Source organism: Megalops cyprinoides, chromosome 22 (genome assembly GCF_013368585.1).
Source record: "Megalops cyprinoides isolate fMegCyp1 chromosome 22, fMegCyp1.pri, whole genome shotgun sequence".
Lineage (NCBI taxonomy): Eukaryota > Metazoa > Chordata > Actinopteri > Elopiformes > Megalopidae > Megalops > Megalops cyprinoides.
In genome coordinates, this window is record NC_050604.1 from 14,899,262 (window position 1) to 14,919,931 (window position 20,670).

General features: G+C 40.5%; 1 protein-coding gene across 2 annotated transcripts; it reads left to right on the forward strand.

Annotated features, from left to right (window-relative positions):
• The first annotated feature begins 8,821 nt into the window (after nucleotides 1-8,821).
• On the forward strand, nucleotides 8,822-11,181 carry lsm6 (LSM6 homolog, U6 small nuclear RNA and mRNA degradation associated). Of its 2 annotated transcripts, none has more exons than XM_036517301.1 (4): nucleotides 8,822-8,885; nucleotides 9,502-9,600; nucleotides 10,119-10,232; nucleotides 10,814-11,180. In XM_036517301.1, the coding sequence occupies exons 2-4, from the start codon at nucleotides 9,507-9,509 to the stop codon at nucleotides 10,846-10,848; spliced, it is 243 nt and encodes an 80-aa protein (XP_036373194.1). In that variant the 5' UTR covers nucleotides 8,822-8,885; nucleotides 9,502-9,506; the 3' UTR covers nucleotides 10,849-11,180. The 2 variants fall into 2 exon arrangements, with proteins under 2 accessions (XP_036373194.1, XP_036373195.1); XM_036517302.1 differs by lacking the exon at nucleotides 8,822-8,885 and adding an exon at nucleotides 8,898-9,052 and having other exon boundaries at nucleotides 10,814-11,181.
• The last annotated feature ends 9,489 nt before the right edge of the window (nucleotides 11,182-20,670 follow it).

Below are 20,670 nucleotides of genomic sequence, written 5' to 3' on the forward strand. Positions count from 1 at the left end.
TGCTATGTTGAACTAATCATGCACACAAGGCACACTGAAAGTGTGTACGTGGCACAAGGCCGTCCCAACGGTGAGGCCTATGATTTCGAGCACTCATATAGCTGTAGAAATCACTCATGTAGCTGTAGTTCAGTATTAGGTTAGTCATGACATGTTTAACCATTTGGGATGATCAGCACAACCAAGGTACCTCAGTTCCTAGAAGCTTCTTTTATAATAAAGGTTTTGTTCTTAGGTGATATAGGGGTTCTCTACCCGGCTGAACTTTCTCCCACTCTGCCTCCCTTGTCAGTGTCTGTGACAAAGAGGAGTTGGGTCAGAGTGTACTCCTTATCAATCTAGAGATACCTTCAGAAGCAATGTTTTTCCAATTAGGCGCCAGACTCTAGGCGATGCAAGGACAGTTATAATTAACCACTCTGGACAGCTCAGGGATGGTATAAGATGTTCTTTGTTCTTTGTTTAGTACAGAAGCAACGCAACAACAACGTGGCACGGACCAGAGTCGTGTACATATATCTAGGTGTGGGTGCGAGAATTACCTAGCCGCACTAGAGACAGACTGAAGCGTGAGGACGAGTGTGCAAGGCTTAAGACTCTAAGTGAGACTTAGTGCGTGTAGTACCTGAAGCCGACCTTCATGTATGAAGTCTTGCTGTATTGAAGACCATCAATAAAACCTGTTTCTACCTCATCTTCGACCACGCTCCAGACTGAAGTTCTTTGTGTAACAGTTTATTAGTTAGCTTGCGAGAACATCAATTCACCAAGAGCCAACAACTGTGTACATCATTAAAGTGGCTATCAGGAAAGTGCTGTCTGAAAAAGAGGAGAGACGCATGCCCTGAATCCTGATCATCCTTTGAATTAAACGTTGACATGAGATTTACATTGTAACATGAAGCAGAGTTGTGTATGAGGCCATAAGGAAATGAATTAAATCCGCTAGGCAACTTAATTAAATTAAAATTCCAGCAATGTGTCTCGCTGTGTACGTATGTATGTGTGTGTGTATTCACACACACGGACACTATGCGTCCAATGCCATCTGTCAAAAAATTAATAAGCACGCAGACATTTGTAAAAGGTTGTTGACATTTTTCCTTTAGATTTCTTTCCCCCTGATGTCTCACTTGTTGTCCTTGCCAGCCTGATTCACCATTTAAATCAAGAGGGTCAGACTCAATTCACTGTGGGAGGTTTTGTTCATGGTCATTTGTTCCACCTCTTCAAGCATTCGGTCATCAAGTGCTTTAATTGCTTTAATTATTTGATTACTTTAAAATATTGAACACTTCTTTGTCCCTTCCTTTTCACATTTTTTTTTAAGGTAACAGCGCTGCTTTCTGCCCATCAGTAAGCTGTGGTAACAGGGGTATCAGTTGGCACTTCAACATCATTTACTAAAATGTATGAGGGGGACAGAGGTGAGGAGTGGGGTCGTGGTGCAGTGGGGTGAGAGGGGCTGAAAGAGGAACACAGTGGAAGGAGTGGATTACGGAGGACATGTTTATCATCAAGACACATCTGAAGACACAGCTCTTCCACAATCCCCTGAATCACCACCACCGAAAGCACTTTCCTATGTCTTAATCTTTGTTTTCCTTGAAAAAAAATTCAAATCTATGGTTTCATGCACTTGTATCTCTGCTAGCTAGCTTGTACCTTGTCTGGCCAACTATTGAAACTTGGTCATACAGCCCTTCTGATATTGTTGACTCCTTATGTGGCTATTTGCTTGTGCTGTACTCTGCCTCACTTGTAAGAAGCTTTGGATAAAAGTGTCTGCCAAATGAAGGACAGCAGTGTGAGGGGGAGCAATCAGGGAGGACTGAGCTGGGGGTCCTGAGTGTTTTTGTGTTTGAACTCTGCGCTTCAGGTGATGGCCAATGCCAGGTAAGACCTCTGTCAGCTACAAACGCACTATAAGAAAACTGTCACCTTCACTAGTCATTCTGTTACCCAGGGATTCTCTCCTGTGCAATCTCATTTAACTGTAGATAATTCGTCGGATGTCAGAAACAGTCACTGTATAGTCCGGATAAATTGAAACACATTAAAACATTACACCTGCCAACCCAAGATCATTTTATAATTATGCCAACTGTCATGTATAAACACCATGCCCAGAGGTTCAGAGGTTCAGCTGTCTGTCTAATCGGAACCATCTGTTTCAAATAAACAAGTAGTTTGTTCACAGCATCATCCATTGAAATGCGTCAAACAGCTCTCTATCCATTGCAGGGAGGCTCTTTCCAGTAACAGCTTTCAGTGTGTGGTTGTCTTGAAGTGCAGTGTTATCCACATAAATGAATCGTCATTCATGTAATTTTTGCCTCACTGGTAGCATGGAATGCAATGATCCCAACCTCCCAGAACAGGATGAATGTGTGTCTCAAATACAGCACATATACGTGACTCATTTATGACTCATTCAGAGACAAATGTTTCTGATTACTTAAGACCTTTAAATAGGACAAGCCAGGAGGATGGTGGTGATCGCTTTAAATAGTTTATTATCTTCACACAAATGTTAATTCTCTTCCACGTTATGTGTTTTAAGTAGGATCGCCCCCCTGTACAGGTCTATGACATGTTTACATCAAGACATATATGTGCTCAGAAAATCAAATCATATAAAAAATTTACAAAAAAAAGATGGAAAACATTTATTTGTGAATGACTGAATGACTATTTGTGAATGTGAATTATTCATACATTTGCTATGGCAACATTTTTGAAACACAGTTTTATGACATTTTAAATACATTTGCTGTCATGTAGTAAAATTCAGGGAAACATGGCATTAACAAAAAAAGGCATTGCTATCAATGATCATTCCTGAATTTAAAGCATTCATATTAATTACTTATTCATATTAACAATAATTCATATTGTTTATCAAGATGATTGATGATATTTAATCAATGAAGGTAGAGTAAATATGACAGGTTATTTTCAGATTCACTATGAAATTCCAAAAATATTTTTATCTCAGCCGCATTGTGAGGGATTATGGCCTAAAGTGGTGCACTGAGGACAGTGCTTAAAATAAAGGCCATTTCCAAATGCTCATCAGCTTTTTTGGAGCGGTAATGAATGCTACAATGCAGGAAAATACCAGTTTGACAAATCTGGTCTCTGTGCTTCTGGCTGTAGAACATACAGCATGGCAGTTTCCATAATGTGTTCACCAGCACAGAAGACGGTCTTGTTGCTTCTAATGTATGTGTAGAAATGTCACACATAGACATGCTCATCAGAACATTGGAATCAGGGCTGGTATGCCTACTGCTAACAAGTGTGAATGTTCTGGCTGAAGGTCATGGTACCAGCATGGTCCTTCACTGATGACGGTCCCCTCGCAGCAAACGGAGGACTGAATTCAGCCTTCTGTCTCTCCTGCATCACAGCAAACCTGCAACTGATGAAGAGCGTCATTGTCTTTGAAACACGAGGTGTGACAGCACGCCGATATGTTATAGGAACCTGGTAGAACTCATCAAAGCAAGAAGACCGGCTTTGTTCAAAATGTCACAATGCATATTTATGGGTCGAGAAGAGTTCTTCCAGTATAAGCACCATTCATCTAACAAAGCCCAGCCTGTCTCTCCATACTTCTGGTGGTACAAGTGCTTGCATACCAAATAGGATGAACCTGAAAAACATGATACAACCTTTTACTGCAGGCAGGTCATTTTAAATTAGAATCCTTTTGAAAGTACAGTCTGTAAAATACCAAATGCAGAAAGCCTCAGATTATAACAAATAATATTAAATCAAATAATATCAATAATGTTAGTGGTACCTCTTTGACTAAAATTACTCCTCTTCTGCCTCCTCCTCCTCCTCCTTCTCCTACTACTGCTACTACTACTACTAATAATTATGATAATAAGAAAAGTAGACAGCATTCTTACATTTCATCTCTCTGATGTTATGCTTGGGTGTGAAAAGAGATGCAACAGATGTAAAAAAATGTTTTACATTGTTTAAAGGCTATCTGTTGCTGCCTTCAGCATGGATGCTGTAGTTTCTGTATCAAACACTACTCAGAACTGTGTTTTTCCCACAATGATTAGCCCATTGAAGCCAGAATTCTTTTTTAATAAGGGTGCCAAAAAACAGGAATTGTAGCCAACTCATCCCTTGCGTATGCTCGTTTTCATGTGTGTGGGCCAGGGTGATGCTACTAGGTTGTGCTACAAACGCATAATGCTACAAAACGCAACAAAATGCTAAACATTTGGGAACTGTAGCCGTGGGTGATTACAGATTCCGTAGTATTTTTATTGATCATAGAATAGCATAAAATGCTTATTTTTCTATATTGTTTTGGACACAACACTTTGCAGGTGGAAATGGTCAGATAAAGTGAAACTCTGAATATGTGTTTCTCAAGCGCCTGTGTCTTTTTTTTTCCAACGCACTTAGCGGATAATCTTAAATGTAACTCACTTGCTGTAGGGAGTGCCAACTTGCTGCTTTTTTTTGGGGAAGGCTCTAATGTTATGCCACTGAAAACAACAGAGACACAATCTGAGCTCCATTGAGACAACAGAGAGTCAGAGTGAACCCCAATGGGCCTGCAAGGCTATTGGCTCCAGTGAGACAGCACAAGCTTTGTGCCTTAATAATAGGTGATCACAATATCAGAGTAGCCATACAGTTACAAATAGAAAACTCTTACAGTTAGTTAGTACATACCCTGAGTTTAGACAAGATGGAAAAACTTCTCAAGGAAGATGAGCAATCCACAAATTTGTTCTAGGGCTGACAATTATCCATGGTAAAAATCAGATTTAGGGCTGGGAGAAAGGATTTGATCAAGGCCTGGAGGTACTGATTAGTTTGGGCCCAAAACCTAGTTCTTGATTTGTTCAGAAGGGTGAGTTTGAGGTGTAGGCCCACAAAACATAGACCTGGTAGAGAGGAAGGACCTAAGGTTCTGTGGTGTTTTGATCAGGGCAATAGGCACTATCATTTCCAAGCTATTACCTCTATACAGTCGGGGATTTGAAAGAAGGTGCAGACCAGCAAGCAATCTGTTTTTCATTTTAACTCTCCCTGGAGGATTTCCATTATTCCCTCCATATCGAGTCTGACCCTCGAGAGAAAGCCTTGCCTCTCAAGGTCAGCCCCGTCTAGACAATCCTCGTTTTTCCACTTGCTGTAGCCAGGCCTGCGCACAAAAGAGTCATCCTGGTGGCTCCGAAGCTGCCCTTGCACCTGTGTCACCCCGGCCACATTCTCTCCATTTCACCAGCCCTCCCCCGAGCTCAGGGGTCAGAGGTTATACTCGGGTTGTGCTGACGGATGGCCAGCACCACTGGTCTGATTGACCACAGTCAGAGAAACTGCTCATCTCTGTTACATTTGCCAAGGCCCTATGCTTCTCACTGTCTGTAACACAGCACACTGAGATCAGGAAGTCCCAGCTAATACAAGATCACTAGGTCATGGAGTAGTAATTGGTGTAACATTGTAGTACTTCATGCGTATGTGCATTTGGTCATCTGAATAAACTTTCATAAAATTGTGTGCATAATATATCTAACACAAAGGAATATTTGAGCATTGAAAATTGCAGTGATTGCACAAACAATCCATTTAAAAATCATTAGCAACATTTTAACAATGTAACTGCTGTGATATTAAATGGTCAAAGTATTTCTTTGTGTTTGATAAACACATCACTCACAATATTATTAGTGCTGATATATTTTTTTAGATATGGTAAATACCTGATAAAATGTGTTAAAATAGTCAAAGTAAGTGCATGTGTTGCTTTGATTGATGCTCCCTGTAGAGAAAATGATCTGGAATCAATGTTTTTTTTTATTATTGTTTTCCCAGCTGAACTTCAGGAACACAAACTACAGCAACAACACAAAAAAAAACACCCAATGAATATGTATCAGAGTCTGGGTGTTCCTGCCTCACAAACTCTCCTGTTTATGACTTAAGGACATGTAGCACTGACCTGAGTTTAACACTGCTGCAGATAACAAATTAACCTGTGCCCTCAGCTGCACTGGCCGAGCCCTACTAACAAGCTGACTGTCTGGATGGCAAGAGGTACTTTATAATTCTATCTCGGGGGTTAATGCCGTAACCTCTTTGAGCTGCTCGCTAAATGCCCTCCCCTCCCTCTGCTGCTTTCTGATTTGCTGCTTCATTCTGCATTGTTATTTAAAACTTTTTTTCAGGGCAAGCCAGAAATCCAGCTCATATACTGTATATTTGTTCTGCAGCTCAGAAGTTTACAGTAATTCTGTACACCTATGTGAACTCTCTGTATACATTACAAAGTGAATGTAAATGTCTGCATAGACATTAGAGATGTTTTAACCATATTTGCAAATTTATAAATTTTTAAGGGTAACCCTTATCAATAATGAATAGAAGGACTTTTTCGATGATATTACATTCACACCTTATGATTATAGATATCCAAGTGGAGCATGGGTGTGCATGTGAATGCCCACTGCAGAAGGTGACATCACACCCCCTAGAGCCAGAACAAGCAATTAGTTCCCTTAACTGGGGACCCTGGTCTTTAGTTCATTGAGCTAATAACGTCTCTTGTTGTGCCTTGTAGACAGTGAGGACCGCAGTTTGAAACCCACAGTGGACCTACCCCAGTCACAGAAGCAGTGGGTCCTGGTCGATACAAACCGTTCCTTATAAAATATTAAGAACATGCAGCGCATGAAACCCGTTGTAAACACATATCCCCTGATGAGTTGTTGCTCTGTGGAAACTGCAAGGAAGTGCAGGTGTGACTCAGAGTCCCTTTCTCAAAAACAGGGACTCTGCTGTGACTGTGTGAAGGCCAGGTTGTTCCCTGAGGAGAAGTCTGTGCCTCCCAGCACTGAGGAGGCAGTCTGCAGCCCCCGTCTGTGGGGAAGCATCACGTGTCTTCAGAGCCATGAAGCCATGAACACTGTGTAGCCTACTGTGCTGACTGCATTAAGACTCACACTTAAAAAAAAAAAAAACAGTTTGTAATTTGCAAAAATGGTGACATGGGTGTAGCCCTGTCAAGAGGCCCTTTTTGCTCCTAAAATGGAATTCTGAATATGGAATTTAGTTTTATTGTCCCCTCAGGCGAAATCTTGGAAGCTAAAGCAGACTAGATAATGGACACATGATGTGTGAATACTTTCTTGAGGGAGATTTCTATTGTGTCATGAGGAACTAATGTTGTTACATTTGTCTTTCATTACCTTTGACAATAATGAAGAAAGAATTATTTTTAAAAATGATCAAAAACAAAAATCCATGAGTCTTAGTATGCTTTTGCCATAGGCATTTTTTACAGTGTCCATAAAAATATTACCATTTAAAAGTGTAAATGCCAGTTTATCCATATAATCAAATGTAAAAGCATTAGCCATACTGTACATTCATACCTAGAACCACTTTTGGGTCTAATCTTTCAAGCAGCATAATTTAACATGCAAGATGGACCGGTTCAACCATCAGATGCCGTGGTATATTACAGAAAATGAGATTCCAGGTAAGAGCACCCTCGAGTCATCTACTACTGCATAGACACCTTAATGTCAAATACAGTTAAAAATGTACTGAACGGTATAAGTCGCCTTAAAAATACACTCAGTTATCTACACAAGTGGAGTACGTGTATACAACAGAAGTAGACTTTATATTTGTATTTTTTTAAGCACTGAGGGCAAATAAATTAAAAAAGACATTCACATTTTGGTGATCACATCACATCATCTATACACTCATAAAGTCACATTACTTTTGCTCTGCATTTTCCAAACCATTATGTCAGTCCTGTCACGTTGTGCGGCGGTTTGTTTTTGTGTGGACAGCTTGTGAAAAAGAGTGTCCTTTGATACCAATCAAAGAGAGCCCTGAGAATTTAAGACCCCATTACATCACCATCAGGCCAGTGAGATTCTCAGAGGAAGCCCGCAAAAGACATAATTACCTGTCAAAGATATTACTGTTTGTCGAACACTAGGGGGCAGCATCGTAACCAGTCATCAACGTTGTTTTCTGTAGGTCACTAATCAAAGGATGATGATAAACATTTGCAAAGCAATGATATTTGCATCAGCAACAACATAAACAGGACTGTTTGTGCAGTCAATCGTGTGTGTGTAATGGTCTGTAATAATACTCTCACAACTGCAGCAATGTTCACACAGGAGAACTAAATGGCTTTATCGTTGCCCTTTAAGAGCAAGAATCAATCACTCACAATAGATTAGATATAAACAGCAATTACTGAAGTAAGTATTGAGCTCCCAAACTGGTATCAATTTTTGTTTTTACTAAGATTATTAATCTTAAAAATGAATTTACATTTTAAATACACATGCCCATAAAAACATAAAAAGCACTGATTATTTTGTATATATACAATACGGCACATACAAATTATCTATATGAAGAGACCAGATAGATTAAATAAAACGTCGCAAGCGACGGCGTGTCTTAACATTCACCAGTAGCTGTTATAGGATCTTCTGTACAGAGGGTTCTATGTTAAATGCACACCTAAATGAATGTAATGTAATGTAAATGCACACCAAAATTGCGACACCTGGAAATACTAATCTTAAAATGATTACTAGATAAGCATATTAGAAAAAAAAATCTTATCGTGATCTAGTAAACCGAATTCAGCCTTAATGCTAATTCCCTTCGTACTACGTACATTCTAAATTCTCACGAGGTTTTCCAGGTCGAAATGGTTTCTCATGAGAGTGTGAACTTCGCCTTGTTTAAAACGTGAAGTTATTTTGTCCCTCTATAGCAACCGTAGGAAATGTGGGTATAAGCTGGTGATTGGCCACTTTCCTTGCGTTCACACTAGAAACAAGAGCAATCGTTTACTGAACGCAAACGTGAGTATTCATTGCAGCTGGTCTTTTTCGATAAGCAAATCTGAAACATGTGGGAACCTCTCTCCGATATATTATTTTTTTAAAAAATCATACACATTAAGGGACTAACCATGTACTGAAAAGAATTTCTGTACGTCGACATAGATGCAAATGGTTCAACAGATCGAGTAAGGATGGATAGGCCTAATTTAGCTCGTGAGCTAGCGATCTATGTATTACAGTGTATAAGTAAATGCAATATTAACTAGTGAGGAAGTTAAAGAATGTTACAGTTTCTGAAGAAAATAAAACAGTACAAAAGTATGAGAGAATCTAAGTGTATGCATTTGTTCGCATTAACTATCTCACTAGATCAGTTGCCCAGTTCTTAAAGTTAGCTAGCTAGCCATCTAGTGACATCGTTTTCATCTGGATTTGCGAGATCGCTAGATCTACTTTTCACTATCATTGCATTACCGTGGGTCGGTATTTTCTGAGCGACACACATGATCGATGTGTTCGCCTTAACTGTAGACGGCTAGTGTAGCTTGGTAGCTAGTTGGTGGCAAGTAATGATTGAAGCACAAATGTAAACATTACTTGATAATGTAACTATGCATTCTTTCATCTCCTGTAGACAAGATGAGTCTCCGAAAGCAGACCCCCAGTGACTTCCTCAAGCAGATCATCGGTAGACCGGTAGTCGTCAAACTGAACTCTGGTGTGGATTACAGAGGTAACACCCTTTCTGTCGTATCAAGGGCCTCAGTCATTTTCTGATGTCGCTCTCCGGTGCAGTCGCTGTTGATAAGGGTCCCTGATCAATGAATGTAATTTGGAAGATATCAAAACAATGCAAGAAGTGTTAAGTGACATTGAGAATTGGCAGATAGTGTGCAAATAGAATTTCACACGTGGGTCGTAAAGTTAGGCAGGGTTATTCTATGGGGGCTTTTCAATACTAGCGGATGTACAGTAGAAGAAAGACGTGTGATCGTTGGTGTAATGGTAGACCGAAGTCTGTTTGAATGTAGTCATTGTGCCAAAAGAATAAATGGCAATAGGTAAGTCAGAGGAAGCTTAAATTTAATGTTGTACAAAGACATCTTCTGACCACATTTTGTTCACTGGGTTACACCACCAAACTAGTGCAAATGTGCAGTTAGTGCTCTGGATTGAATGATTATGGAAAGTCCAGCCCCGATGGAGGCTGCAGTGGTAAATGGAATTGATGCTCTTGTCTGCCTCCCCCAGGTGTTCTGGCATGTCTGGATGGCTACATGAACATCGCTGTGGAGCAGACGGAGGAGTATGTCAATGGACAACTGAAGAACAAATATGGGGATGCGTTTCTGAGGGGAAACAATGGTGAGAGCGTCAGAACTACAGTAGAACAGGAGAGGGCATGTTGCCAAGTACATCATGATATAAGGCAGTGTTTCCCAAACCTCTCCTGGAGGACCCCTTGTCCTGCATGTTTTAAATCTCTCCCTGCTCCAACACGGCTGATTCAAATGATCAACTTGTTATGAACTCCTGAGGCTGCTTAATAACAAACTGATCATTTAAATCAGCTGTGTTGGAGCAGGGAGAGATCTAAACCATGCAGGACAAGGGGTCCTCCAAGAGAGGTTTGGGAAACGCTGATATAAGGAATTGCAGTACAGAACCCAAGTGACAATATTCAAATGCTTCATTCTATGCGTATTGCATGTAACGTTTCTTTATAGAGCTGAAAAATGCCCCTTTGTAAACATTGTTGCAGAGCGCTCTCTTATGAGACATACACCCGTTGAGCATTTCTGAAAACATTTCAGATGCTGTAAAGTCCCAAACTTTAATATTGTCAGCTTGTCACTGGTTCAGCATACACACTTTACTACCTAGACTGTTGAGGTGAGCTTTGATATTGTTGACTTATGTCAGACTTTTTTTTTTCCCCTTTCTAGTGTTATACATCAGCACCCAGAAGAGGAAGATGTGATGAATAAACCCCATTTTTAGTTTTGTTATTTTTTGAAGAACCTTTGTTTAAGTAGATGTGTTTGTGTTTGTAATGCCTGTTATCTTTTCTGGACAGGACATTTTTGTATGGGCGGAGTGATTTGAATAAATGTGTTTTTGTTTCATTCCCTGGAAAAATCTGTTTTTACTGGGCATGCGATATGTAAGTGTTTCTACATCAATGGGTAATTTTCACTGCGTTAAAGACCCATGTCAGTAGTGTTCTCCAGACCACTCATGTAGTCAGCATGCATATGCGTCCTTGCTTTGTAGTTTCCCCAGCATGGTTTAGTTTCAGTTGCATGGCCTAGGAATGTCACCAGTGAAGTCTGAGTAGCCTCATGGAAGAACCTATACACCAGCCCTGAAATTGTAACTGGTGTGGAAATTCATTTTGGAATTTTCCAATGACTTCAGAACAGCACGAGGTTAATGGCTTATCTGATTGCGGTTTACAGTTAGGTACTTCGCAGACACTTGTCTCAAGTGACTTTCAAAGCAAAGGAACAGAACTGTACATAACAAGGCCACATGGAAGCATCTGTTTTGTAAGGAACACATTTATAGCTTTAGAACTCGATAGGCAGAAAAATGTTTTCGTCATCAAGAATGTTAACTCTTCCTTAGTTGGTAATGGGGTACTAGGCACTGACATAAAACCCTTGAGGAGCATAAATTTCACTAAATGGATGTAGGTGGAGCCTGTGTACTTGGGTGATGGGGCTTGTCCAATGACCAGAGCTTCAGGTGGTGGTAAATATCACCATTTCCAGGTGGTCATGTTCAGCAGCCAGTCATCTGCTGAATTGCATCCCTGTGTTTGGCAGAAGTGCCGTAGCCCTTGTCCTGGAAATACTCCACCTCTTTACAGGTTTTACCTAGGCTGTTTCAGATGAAGAGGAAGCTGTATAATGGCATCCAAGTTGCACTCTCATTTTGGAGCTCATGAATTTGTACTTCATGAAGTGTATTCATTTTGGCATAAATGTGTACTGAATTAGCTTTTTGTGTGGAGATATTTGTAAAACAATGAGTTCAGTATAGAGGCAATGTGTCATCCCTTTTAAATATAATGCAAAAATATAATCAACCTTTTGTGGTATATGTTTATATGATGTATGTGATATGTAAAGTGTAAGTGTATAATGATATAATGCACAGAAAGCAGACTGGGGCTGTATAGTGAGGCTGGACCTGTGGATGAGAAATGAGTAATTTGATCATCCCCCAGAGCTGAGCTGAAGGCTTGCTCTATTCTCCACAGCACAGACCCTGATGTCAGCCTTTCTACTATCTATCTTGAAGAGCCGTCTTGGCAGCCATTGCGTAAGCTGTATCACGCACAGAGCCATCATGAGTATCACTGTATTAATCACTTACAACACTGGACTGTCATGGCACGTTCTCTGCTCACTGTGTAATACGTGGAGCTGCCATTGAGGCTCTGGCCGGGTTATCAGAGCCAGCCCTGCTGGCATTGTGGCTCTGTGACCGTACAGGAGGCACATTAGTTCCGTTCACAGCGATTACCTGCCAGCAAACCTCCATTAAAGATTATCTCTCTGTCGGAATGCTGCACCTTTTAATTCCACCTCAGCGTGCCCTGTAATTTCCCGCCCTTTCGTATTCTAAGACCAGGAAGTGGAAACGTTACGTGTTGACCTTTAATTCCATCAAGGAGATGCTGGAGGTTGGAGAACTAAAATCCTTTCCCCTGATTGCTTGCAGTGTCTTCATAACCACCACAGCACTGACACATTGAGGCGCTTTGATGTGTTTTATTTAGGATATTTCAGGTTTAGATATAGGCGTTGAGGTGAATTGACCGCTGTGCGTGAGAGACCAGTGTCCCCCTCCCTAAAAAATGTCTTACTGCACACCCTGCTGTCATAATGTGGAACTGCAGTCTGTCCATGACAGCGCTGCTAATGGAAATTTGGTATTACATGTGTGCATAACTTTTTGGCAGTTTTAAAGTCAAAACTTAAAAATGTTGTCATAATTCACTGCATATTGACTGCTGAAAAATTTGCAGTTCCAAATGTTTCAGTTTGCGTAATCTAAGCACTTGTATTTTTCACGTTATTTTGGCCGTTTGGTGTCTCCCTGCTGTTCAGGGAGTGCTTGTGCATGCTGTTACCGTGTGCTCACCTTTCCAAAGGGGCATCTTGCTGCAGGTCAGTACACATGCATAATGGTATTGGACGTGCAGATACCCCTGGCAAAAATGAATGGAGTTAAGAGCTAGTGAGGAAAGAAGTGCATACAGCATAAAAGGTGCTTTTTTCCATTTGGAGAGAATTGAAAGAATATTTTAGCCTCTGTGCTGATGAAGAATTGGCATACCTGCTGCCGGGTCAGTCCCGGGGTCTTTTCTCTTTGTTTCCTGGGAATATGCCCACCAATCTAACTGAATGTTATATTTTGGTGGTGGACAGAACTGGGAACTTATCAGTCGACTGGCAGACCATCTCCGACTAGAGGGGGATAACTGACCTTTTCTCTACGGTAGTATTACATTTGTACTGTTGACTCAGATTACATGATTACGTTTGGCTTTGAGTACTCCATTGTGAAGAACTGTTGAATGTAGTGACCTGACACCTACTGGGATAAAGGCTGGGACAGTTTCCCGGCAAGACTGGTAAGGTCTGGGCCTGCCAAAGGCCACAGGCCTATCCAATCTCTCATTATCAAGCGGACATCTCGGCAATTGCTTAAATCTCAATGCGGCATAGTGTTGCAGAGATTAAAGGAGGTTACAGCAGGGCCCAGACAGGCACACCCAAGGGTCACAGAACACCTCAGGTATCCAGATTTTTGAATTCTTTCAGAGTGTGGCCAGAGCAGCAGAATGCTCCACTGCTGGGGGAACTTTTCAGTTTAATTATGGAATTGCTTCTGTGATTTATCTAGCTGTTTAAAGTTGTTGTGCTTGCTTTCAGCTGTGCCATTCTTTCTGTGGGGATGACATTAGGTTACACAGTTGTCACAGTTACATGAATCAATAACAGAATGCTCTGAGCCCAGCCAAAAGCATGATAACTATGCTGTCTATGGGAATATGGCATGGACATGATTTTCATATGAAATGATTCATAGACCAAGACCAGCTGAAGCTCTTCACTACATACAAAGAAAGGAGAAGCTTTTAAACATTCGCATGGAAACTCACAGCAGACCATCCACTGTGTGTATAATGCCACCACAAAGGTGTGGGTGATACTTAGTGTTAATGCTGTTAATACTGTATGTTCATCTTAAATTTTAGTGTCACAGCATCAGTGTGCAGTCTTACCAGAAAATACCCAGTCCAAATACTAAAGGCATCAATTTCTACCCTCTCACTAATGTTTAAGATTAGGCTATAGAAAATCTTTTTGTTTTAATAATCTTCAACATTTTCACTTCCTTATTCAGTGGTTATTTTTGTAACCACATGTATTTTGGCTACAAAATAACCAGAAAGAAGTATACAGTGCTGGAAAGATGTTTTCGCTATTGTTTCCACTTTTAATAAAAGGCGAATGATTGGCAATGTACTACTTAACATCATTTTTGCAGGTAGGGATGACAAATATACTGTCACAGCTGTGAGTCTCCAGCATGCCCTCTATTGGCTGTACCTGGTATTGCTGGCAGAGACTGCTGGGATTCCACCTGGCCCCCTCCCGCATTCAGCGTAACTGACCTGGATCTGTTCAGCTTCTGTACTGTAATGAGGAAAACACCAGCCGTCTGGAGACGCCGAGCCCTGTCAGCTCAGCCCGACAGTAATTCCCACACCCAAAACTGGGTCCTGTACACAATGGAGTGTTTGAAGCCGAATTGAAATTAAAAATTTAAAAGACCTGGGTGATCCGATGCTTCTAAATAAATCATTATTTTAAGAATATGCAGTTAGGGAAGATAATAGCAGAATATAAATTGAATTTGATGCAAATTTAAGCGATAATGGAGAGACATTTTTTCCATGTATCTGTGTATAGGCGTATTCTGGTACATTAAGCTTCTGATTGCGTGAACACAGTGGATTATTCTCTGGGACTGGTTTATTCACCTTGTGCAGAACATGGAGGATAAAAATGACACTGAAACAGCAGGACCATGGAGAGCATGTGCTTAGACTGCCACAGCACATGGACCCAACAGCCACAGCAATACAGCATACCTGTCCACAGCATGTGTGTCTGTTTCTGTGTGCCCATGCCAGCTCTGAACCTCTTCCAGAGACCGGGACCAACTCAGAAATGGGCCTCTACCACAACCATGACTCTCTCTCTCTTTCCATCACCCCAGCACTGAGTCTTTACCATGACAGTGACCATCCTTACACAGATCTTCTGCCACAACAAGGAGAATCTCTGGGGCGCTAAACTCTTAGTTATAGTTAGAGCTATTCTTCTTGATGCAGTTTGTCCCACCACGTGTTGATTTGTTTACACTTCCTTTAAACTGCATCATATTATTAACTTGCACCAACAGGCTCCTCATAATTAGTCCTTAATTGTGTAATTGGCCATGCTCCTGCACTGATTACCTAATGTTAGCTGAGATTAGAGTGTCTACAGTGATGCACAGGGAATAACAACTGAAGTACATGTTAAAAGCCTTGAAGGTCATGTGGTCAGGAAACTCACAGGGTGAGACTGTCACACTGAAACCTCTAGACTCCTGGTAGTGTTAATGTGGCAGGTTTAATGCCAATAAACTGAAGAAAACACAATGGAATGTCAATTTTACAATGAAAGAAGCAAGCTTCAATATTCATATCTCTGGCTTTGTGCATGCAAATCATCCCTGTTTGCAAAGAAGCACACCAAAAAGAATTTACTTTCTGAATTTAAAGTGAAACTTTGCAGCCATTAAATCAGGACAATGCTTTTTGTGTCACTGGAGTTGGCTTAAGTTTGTATTCCAGCTGCCATGTAGTTCAGGCTCCAAAAATAAATCTCTCAGTGCATAGTCAAAGCTAGGCCATTTGGCAGCGGTGCCATTTCCTTTTGAGATATATGTGTTTCCTAGGGCGCCGTCTACTGGTCATCTGTTGCACTGCATGTTCATTCAGCTGAGCTGTACCAGTTTGGCACATTGGCTCAGCAGCATGTGGTCTGTCTGTTTCTTTTCTTTCAGAAAATTTTAATTTTACCACAGTTGGTGGCTTTGTTTCTGTTAAGATTTAACTGTCATTTTCAGATAAAGCCTGTACTTTTTCTTGGCCATCCTCAGACCATGTTGCGAGAAGAAAGAACAAAGGGTCATCTCTCTCTCTCTCTCTCTCTCACACACACACACACACACACACACACAATAACACTCTCTTTCTGTTTTTCTCTCTTATGCACACATTCCAATGCACACTCTTTTGCAATAACAATCTCTCCTTCTTTCAGAAATACTCACCCTGACACACACAAGCACTCACTCAGTTCTCCCACTCTTACACTTGCACACATGCACACAAAGAGGCCAATGATGATGTTCCAAATGTGTGGGTGGTGGTGGTTGTGAGGGCCCTGAATCTCTATATTCTAGATGGAAAGAATCTATATTTTATATGGAAGGACCATTAGGGCTCTGGTATTAATTTACATAAACGAAGAGCCTATATAGCTTTATCCATTTGGCAGCACTGCTCTCTCCTTTGAGTCAAATATATTCTACACTTGAAAATGTGGCTTCTTCTGTCAGACAGGAACTCCTGTGGCTGTCCAAAAGTAAAGCTCATTTGTTGGGTGAGCAATGCTTGCCAGTGGAAGAAACAATGGTTGAAGCCAGTTTAATTTTTATTCTGAAAAAATGCCATCAGAGTTGCAGGGGTGTATGATGGTTATTGAACTTCCTCTATAGGGAACAAAGCATAAGTATATGACTACTTTCATTATTACCAGGATTCATTCCAGAGTCAATGTTGTAAATAAAAATAAAATACCTAAGAAGCATTTTCCCTCTACTGTATTCAGGAGTTTACACAGATAAATAACCCCTGCAGATATTGTGCTGTTTTAGTTAAATTTGAAAGCCAAAATATTATGAGGAAACACTTAAAATAATTTATATCCAATAAAATGGAAGCCAATATATACAGTCAAAAATTATATTATTACTGATAGACTAATTAATGATATATTTTTAAAAGCTCTTTTTTAAAGATCTTCCTAAGGAAAGGATGAGAAAACGCACACTCTCGCAGTTCCTACTTCTGACCACTAGGGGTCAGGCTTACACAGCACAGTACAGTCAAGGCAACCTTCCTTATATCTCAAATGCAAAAAACCTCAAGGCTACTTTCTATATATCTTGTGCTATGAACAGTCTTAATTTGCACTACACTGTCAAAATCTATCATCCAAATTTTTCTTAAAATATATTTTTGGTTTATGAGTTCCAGAATGAAAAATGAGGGTTTCAGCCCTGTGAAGCCTCTCCTTGTAGAGAAGTGAATTATAAATGTTAAGACCAAATGAAGCACGTTATAAATGAAAAGGAAAAAAGGGGGATTTGACACTCCAGATATCAAAACAACCAGGATGTTAACATTATATTGAACACATACACCAAATAAAAAACAAGTTTATTTCATTCTTCTCACTATCAATGTATCAAATATGATAAAACAAAATCAAGAAAATCCATTTTTGTTATAATTCACACACTAATTCTTACAGTAGAGTTTTTTTCTCTGTAAGAAACTATCAGTTCTCTGCCATTCTTTTGTTTCTTGGCAAAGGGCTATATCTGCCTAAATTGACCCTGCTTTGTGACCCATTATAGAAAACCATCACAGGCACACTCACATGAACACACACACTGGACACATAAATTAAATAATAAAAAATAACAGTGTCTACTGCTCACATGGCAAACAAAATAAACTGGAGTGTTTTACCTTGGATGGTATATTCTCCAACATAAAATATAAATCAATGTGTAATCAATACTAATTGACACGTTTATCGGTAAGATCCATTTAGAGCTTTAAACTATCATTTTATCATTAATGGCGTAAAGCTGGAATGAGAAATGATGAAATGCAGGACAAACATGCACACGCAAAAGGGAAGTTTACATAAGATTGGAATTTCAAAGAAAGAACTGACTGGCTTCTCACAGTAAGAACTTTCACCAAAGTACTAACACTCTGCACTCAGTTTTATTAAATGAACAATGAAATATTGTTTTTGCAGTACAAGCACTCACACCTCTGCATGGTCGGTACTTACCTCCATCATGGATGAAAATACATCTTATTCAGTCTGATGTGAGAATTTATATACAAAATAATCATGCTAAACTAAACTGAACTTATAAAACAACAGTTGCTGAGTTCCAAGCAGCTGAGATGATTGTCTGTCATCAAACTGCAAACCCAAAATGACAGCAGCGGTGGGAGGGGCACAGGAAGTCTGATTAATGAAAGTTTAAAATTCCCTCTTCCTGCCGACATTGTTCAAACCTCAGTGATATTGAGGGAGTGAATGTGTGTGTGTGGGCATGTGTGAGAGAGACACCCATAAGGTGCTGATGCTACCCTTTGACAGAATCACGTCACTTTTCACATCACTTCAGTACACATACTGATACATAAATGATCATATCAGGAGAAATAAGTGTGATCTGATGGCTACATGATCACCAAAGACAAGGGAAGTGTGACCTGGTAGATACATAACAACATCAGGGGAGAGCACTGTGACCTGCTGGTTCACACAACCATGTCGTTAGAGAGAACTATGGTCAGCAACAGCGCATGGCCTTCTCACCAGCTTGTCAGAACAATGACATCACATCTCTGGAGTGTACAAATACAAAAACAAGAGTAAAGTCATTCCAGGTAACAGGACAAACCCTGGCCCGGTCTCCCATTGCCGGCTCCATTCCCCAGAATGCATCATTGCATTACCCACTAATACTCCGCGGTGCTCTTGCTTAATGGAACCTCCGCTAAAATAAGTTTCCTGTTATGGTGTTTGGAAGCCTCTAGGCGAGAACACATTAACCTATTCTGATGCAGTGAATTGTAAATGACGTTATTAGAGACAGTCTAGCCACATTTCCTTTTCCCTGCTATGGAAACGTCTCATAAACTGTTATGTCGTATTAGAACAGGAGAGAGGCCCGGGGGGTAAATTGTTTCAGTTTCACTGGTAAAATTCGGCAGATCTGAGACGGAGTGATGTACAGTAAATTAGCTGTGCTGGAAAAACATTTTTAACCAGCCAAGAAGTCACACATATATAGGGACAGACACACACGCACACATACACAGAGTCTACGTATGTGTGTATATATTAATATGGGCATTAATATGGAGTCCCAACCCCCTCCCCTTTTTTGCAGCTATAAACAGCCTCTACTCTTCTGGGAAGGCTTTCCACAACATTCTGATTTAAATGATCAGTTTGTTATTAGGCAGCTTCAGGAGTTCATAACAAGTTGATCATTTGAATCAGCTGTGTTGGAGCAGGGAGCACTCTAAAACTTGCAGGACAAGTGGTCCTCCAGGAGAGGTTTGGGAAACACTGCTTTAACCTATGAAAGACTGTGCTCTCTATACCAAAAAACACTATGACTAATTAAAATTGGAGTCACTGACAGCTTGATCTTTTTATTTATTTATTTGCATTCTCATTCTCCATCTATGTGATGTTGATCAAGAAAAATAGCAGTCCACAAACCACTGTTTTCTATTGTTTTAACTTTCAGCAATTAGTCCAATTTGATTTGCAGGTACCCGTCTCATATTTTTGATTGTCAATCTACGGCTGATGCAATGTCTCTACTGATGCATCCAAGAGAGCCGTCATAATCCTAATCTAAGGGAAATAATAAAACATTTTTCTGTCTATTCAAAAATTGTACAAAAGCTACTGCCAGGGTCTCAGGAAATCTGTCTGTAACCAGCACCTACTGCAATGGCTAGCTAAAGCAGAGGGAGCTGAAGCGGAAGGAACAAAACTACAAAATAATAATTTATTTAAAACCCCGCAAACAAAGGCACCAGCCTTGAACACAAAGCACACAGCCAAACCGGAAAAAAAGAGCTCCCCAGCAACAGCTACACACCTGTAGTTGTAAGCCTCTCATTAGACAGGTGTTGCTTGTTAACCAATGGCTGGCTTAGACACACAGACTACAGTTAGACAATTAACAATGAAAAATTAGCCAGTTTTGATGCAACTGAATGAAAGGAGCTCAGTCAATGACAAAGCAGCAATTAGAAAGACAGGAATCCTTTCACACACCCGCAAACAATCATTTAAACAGCTTTTGGTGAACGGGATAAGGCTCTCCATCACAAACCATCATTAATAACAAAAACATTACACTTATTCACAGTTATCATCTGTTACAGGTAATGATATGTCAGGAGGTGGGGGAGTCAGAAAGACCACAGCTGATGAGCAAAGACATCACCACCCAGTGTGGAGAGAGAGAGAGAGAGACACACACACAAACCACTGCCCTGTTGAGAAGGACTCAGAGCAGAGGTGGAAAACCCTGGCTTCAGAAAGTAAAAGTCCTGCCACGTATTCGTTCCACCCATGCACTACACCAGCTGAATTTAATTAGCACAACTCTTCATCCAGGTAGAGGAGCTAATTAGTGAAATCACCTTGTTTAGTGAATGGCTAGAACAAATACATAGTAGGACTTTTACTTTCTGAAGCCAGGGTTTTTTCACCTCTGACTCAGAGAGACCATCAGCTTGTAGGTGGGGGATCAGAGAGTCCATCATCACATAGGGGAGGAGCCAGAGAGGGTCCTGCCCTTTGGGGAGGGGCCAGAGAGGGCCCTGCCC